Here is a 5850-nt window from a genome sequence, read left to right as displayed (position 1 = left end):
CGGTAAAACTGCATAAAAGGTAACACATCTCCGATATTATTACCATTTAAATATATCGTAGGGGAGATTCTTCTGAATAATTCCCCGCAAGAAATTTGAGGGGGGCGGCATTAGTTTAGGAGATATAACAAATTAAAGTTTAATAATTTTAATACTTTTTCTATTATAAAATAAGGAAAAATGGAGTTTGTTTATGTTGTATTTATGTAGAGCAGACGTGGAAAAACTGTTTGTTTACATTTACGGGATAGGTGTACACTCATGGATACTTTGTCAATAATGTGTTTCACCTATTTCTCGCAGTTCGTTAAAAGCTTTCAACATGCGACGACATGATTCAGAAATTCATGTAGTCGCAGCTGTTAACAAACTGCGGGGAATATGTGAAACACATTATTGACAAAATACCCATGATCGTGTACCTATCCCGTAAATATAAACGAACACTTTTTCGTCTGCTCTATAACAAATACAATGTTAAAACTGTGAAACTTCAATTTGTTATATCTCCTAAACCAATGCCGTCCCCCACTTATTTCTTGCGGGGAATTACTCAGAAAAACCTCCCCTATAATATATTTAAGTGGCGATTAAATCGGAGGTATGTTACCTTTTATGCAGTTTCACCGAAAATTTATTACACATATGTTATAGATAATTAGAATATATCAACTCATAAATTAATATTTATTGTATATACTGCGATCTTAAGAAACAAGCGTCTTTATAATAAGTCAATTCACTTAAACATTATTTGTACGACGCAGTGAGATAGCGCGTATGTTTCATTCCTGTGATAACCTAGATGCGAAGACAAAAAGCTTCTGTTTGTCTGCACAGTATCGCGATGCCGGATCTTCATCATCCGACGAATTTCGGGCACCCATTTCTGGTTAAAGCAGCAGGAAATGAAGGAACATACGAGAAAATCGTTTTATGCAATGGAAAATATAAGATAGAAAATGTAAAAAATATCTCGTTAAAAATATACATCTTTAAATTTTATCATAATTAATATTTATTAATATGTCATTTTGCTTTAGAATATAAATTTTACATATATTAAAATGTAATATTTTATTAATTATATTATATTAAACATTAAATAATAAATTTATAATTTTATCAAAAAAGAGATCATCTCTCTCATTGCGTTAAATCGCATTAAAATATTTACAAAACATTGAACAAAATCTTGTATTTTAAACGATATCTGATGCTGTTAATGATATACATTTGTTTATTCAATTTTATTCTCTTATCATTAACACACATAATAAATAGATGAATAAATATTTGTACAGAATGCTTCTCGTGTAACGAAGACAGAGAGGAAAATAGAGATAGATAGAGAGAAAAAGAGAGAGAGAGAGAGAGAGAGAAAAAAAAAAGAAAGAACCAGCATGCATTCATCATCATTGATAAACATATGTTGTCTATGCAGCATATGTGCCGTTCAGTCAACTCATACTTGATATTAATTAATTATCTCGTTTGGCAATAGTTATTATTATTAATATAACACGGGAATCGATATTGTAAATAAACGGAGAGAAGTAGATGTAATATCCATTTAAAAAAATTTGAAATTCCAATCAAATTTCGCTGTTTCAATTTTATCAGATATTAACGCAATAATACATAATTATACATAAATATACATAACTGAATAATATTAATTTGATTAATTTTTCTCGAAACGAGTTATGCATATGCCATCATGTATTATTTAACATAAATTATTTAAAATTGCAAATTGTGGTATTTTAATTATAATCGAGATTATCGATTGTCAAAAAAATGTTAAAGCGGTTTATGTATAAAGATAATATTTATGTTTTCCTTTATATAAATATTTTTAAAAGATTATTCTTCTCTCGACAAATTGGAAATTTATCGCGCGATTTATTATTCTTCAAAATGCAATTTGTCCGTGTAAGGCGACAATTTAATTTGCTAAACTTTTTTAGCGTAGTGAGATTTCTTTCTTTATAAAATACAGAACTTTCTTTTTTCAGGAGAAAAAGGTTTAGATTAATTAAGAGAGTACTGAGGCGGATTATTAGCAGCAGATTGTGGCACAAAGTGTCGTCAGCGAAAATGAGAATATACCCTTTGTTAGAATGAAAGCATACACGAACGAATAAACTTACTAACGATGATTTTATATTCAGCTACAAATATATCTAACACCATGATGCAATTCAACTTTTTTCACATGGCATAAATTTAATTTAATTAAATTTTATTCTTTTCTCGAAATTAGTATGGTATATACATGAGCTTCTGGTTTGTCTTCATCCAGATATACTCAAATTTAGGATTTTTATCAACCAGAGGCAAAATACGTGACAAAATATATATATAATATATACATATATATTTTTATAAAATATTTCTTCTTTCTCTTTTCTATTTTTTAATGACTAATTTAAAGTTATCAAAAAAATCTTTCGTAAATAAAAAAAAAAATATTAGAAATAAGATTCTTGAACATTTGTTACGTTTTTATTTCAACATTTTACTTCTCGTAATTGTTATTTATCAGAAAAGTCTCATTTTGGCCGATATTTTTTGATGAAACCACATTAATGAGAAACGCGTCTTTGTCATCAGGAATATATGTGCTTGAGATAAGTTTCGGGGTCAAAAAGTAAATCGAGGGGCTTGCTATTTGTTACTCGCCTCATCGCGCCTATTTCCGAGTAATTCGAGAAGATATGGCCATTGAACACGTACAGATGTGTGTCATATGGATGGATCAAATAAAAGTAAGGCGATTGTGAAATAAAAGAATCATGTTAAGAAGAATTAATAATTTGTATAAATAAATATGGATTCAAAAATGCTTTATTAAAAATTATCGCAAACATATGTTCGGATAAAAAAAATCTAAAGATTTCATAGATTAAATAAAACGCATAAAGTTTCTAATGCACTTTCTATAAAGTACAATTGTTTCTTTTACATCTCATTTGTTATAACTTTGAAACGAGGCATTTATGTAAACCCATATATTTATATTAACTTATTTTTTTACTCATAAAATATATGTCATCGAAATTTGGAAAAAAACGAAAAAACATTAAATAATTTAATTTCAAATTTTATATATTTTGAATCGCATCTTCGCGCTGCTAGATGGTAGGTATCTCTCACGCTCTTTATCACAGATAAAGATCTGAGAAGTGCAGGGTTTAGCGTTAAATGTTTCACGTTGGGGAAAAATGGAACAAACGCATTGTGGAGAGCAAACAGCTGCGGACGATGCTTGTACGAGTTGTTACGAGAATTAGCGTCCATTTCGAGAAAGCGCGATTCCAACCCTCGTCGTCATTTTTCCGTTTTTTGCCTTCCTGTAAACGCGAGTGTCGTCGTATCGTCTGTTTACGACCTTCCGCACGGGGGCTATATTAATTACGAAAACGTTGCTGTCGTAAACATGTACTGATAAATCGCCGCCGAAGCGTTAATCGATAATGTTGATGGCGTAATAACACGACAAGTAAGAAAATGCGAGCAAAGTAGGACAACGGAAACTGTTTTTTCTACGATCGAAAATTGTTTTTCTACTGTGTTTATTTTATCACAATCACGAACGCAGTTTCTTGCCTTAACTGCGTTAGACGATACGCTAATTTCGCAAGCGTGTTGTATTGTACGAGGCTAATTTTTTGTTAAAGCTCTTCGTCTCTTCTATTGCCATCGTGAATCGTGTGGGAGCACTTACCTTATCGAGACGAGTATCATGGCGAATATCAGGTACTTTCCAAGCAACGGCACAACCAAGGATGTAGGCGGAATGATCTCAACAACCAACAGGAAGAACACGTGGAGACTGATGAGAATCGAAATGGAAAGCGTTACCTGGAATTGCGAAATATTCATTGAAATTTTTTAATAAAAAATATAGTAAAAATATTAGAAACGTGTTTGCTTTGAAATAATCAGATTTATTTATTATATTAGCGATAGGAAAAAAAGATAACAAAATCTTCAATTATATTTGCATTTTCTATTCATACAATTCTCCTTCATAATATATAAACCTCTAAAAAGCTTTTTAGAATTTTTATAAATTTGCATAGAATTTATGTGTGTTATAAATTACAAATAAGTATTTTTGTGTAATATAATGCTATCTTGCATCTATTTTTTATTTTAAAATCAAATGTATCCTCGGTCTATAATAAAAATAAAAAATATATATATGTATACATAATAAAACATATGGCGCAATACTAATGAATTTATCTTCTAGTCCGTATCATGTTATCACGTACAAAAAAAGTATTTCGTTATTTCGACCATGTTATCTTAAAAGAAGAAAATAAGAAGGCAAAGAAGTAGGGAGTCCAAAGACACATGCTACTTTTCCTTCAGAATGTGTCCCTTGACAGGCGACAAATTCTAGGCCTATTTGAAAAAGGCAGGTAAAAGGTCGCGAAATATAGTCAAGCAGAAAATTCGTATTTATGATTCGCGTAAAGAACGTGTACGAAGGAGGAGAGCCAGAAGGATAAACGGGGCTAGCCCCGTGAGATGAAAGTTGCTCGTTGATAAAATTTATATGTATCCGTGATCCATTCATTCTAATAAAACTTGTAAACGAAAAACATCAAGTACGTGTAACACGTTTAAGAGTCTTATCGCATATTGATAATAAAAACAAACAAATACGAGATGATTAGAAAAGCGAAATGTAACATGAGATAATTTTACATTTTAATATTCAATTTGACTAATTTATCTAAAATCAGTAAAAGTAATCCTACAATAGTATAGATGTACTATACATATAACAATATTAAATAATATTTTCTTGTTAGTAAATGAATAAATCAATATTATAATAATTTATTTTGACATTATAGGATATAAACAGCATTTCAGTGTCACTATCGAGCAATTAACGGGTACCAAAATTTTCGCGTAAAGTGACTATTCGATATATGTACTTTGATGCGTTTTTCTCAGAAAACGAACGTAGCATCTAGCATTGAAGGATACAATGGATATTGAGAAATGATACACTCGAAGTGTCTACTTCAACTATTAGATCATTGCTGTTCTGTAAAAAGAAATCTGTCTGGGACGCGAAAAGAACTTATTCGATAGACAGTAGAAACACAGGCTTAACAAATAGTAAAAAAGAACACGCGCAATAGCATCCAGCAAAGCCAAGATGTCTTACAATAAAAAATTTGACAACTCGATAAAAAACAACTTAGCAAACCTCTTATCAAAAACCTGATATCTATTATATCATTGACAAATTTAAAATTCCACTTGCTTTTCGAGTTGAGGCATCGCTAAATCAATCGGATACAACAAACATTAATAAAATAATATTTAAGTTAAATAGAGAGTCTCTTTTATATTTTCCTTTAATAATTTTCGTTTGTATTGAATTGTTTATCATATATTTTCTTTCTCTAACGTTAATCCACCGATGTTACGTAAAAAAATCAAAGAAGAATGAGGTAAAACTTTATGAAATTTTTTCGTAAAGTTTGATTATTTGCAAGGCGGTCGCGCATATAAACATGCAAATGTCAGACAGGATTAAATCTATTGTAGCTATATAACATATGTTAAAAATTTTTCGTGACGGATTCATTGTGTGCAAGTGGAAGTTAACCACGTTAACGATTACTTAAAGTCTTCTTTCGTGAAACGATTCCCCTGTGTCCGAAAGTTTTATTATATTCTTTTATATTGGGCATATTACGGATTCAAGTATAAGTTGAAAAGTCAAATATGTACTTTCCTAACTGTAGTAATTTTTCCGATGTTAAATAAAATTTTAAACAAAGTATAGTAATAAAAAGAAAGATTTTCTAATAAAAG

At 30.2% G+C, this 5850-nt stretch overlaps 1 protein-coding gene across 4 annotated transcripts in view; it reads right to left on the bottom strand.

The window, feature by feature from the left end:
- The window catches only part of LOC115241680 (acetylcholine receptor subunit alpha-like), a 159389-nt gene that overhangs the window by 26613 nt on the left and 126926 nt on the right, over positions 1 to 5850 (bottom strand). For all 4 annotated transcript variants that reach the window (XM_029817554.1, XM_029817555.1, XM_029817556.1 and 1 more), the window contains one exon: positions 3731 to 3867. In XM_029817554.1, the coding sequence (XP_029673414.1) occupies positions 3731 to 3867 (137 nt within the window). The remainder of the gene's footprint in view (positions 1 to 3730; positions 3868 to 5850) is intronic.

The sequence above is a fragment of the Formica exsecta genome, unplaced genomic scaffold (genome assembly GCF_003651465.1).
Source record: "Formica exsecta isolate Colony F162 unplaced genomic scaffold, ASM365146v1 scaffold502, whole genome shotgun sequence".
Classification (NCBI taxonomy): Eukaryota; Metazoa; Arthropoda; class Insecta; order Hymenoptera; family Formicidae; genus Formica; species Formica exsecta.
This window is presented reverse-complemented; position numbering and strand designations above follow the sequence as displayed.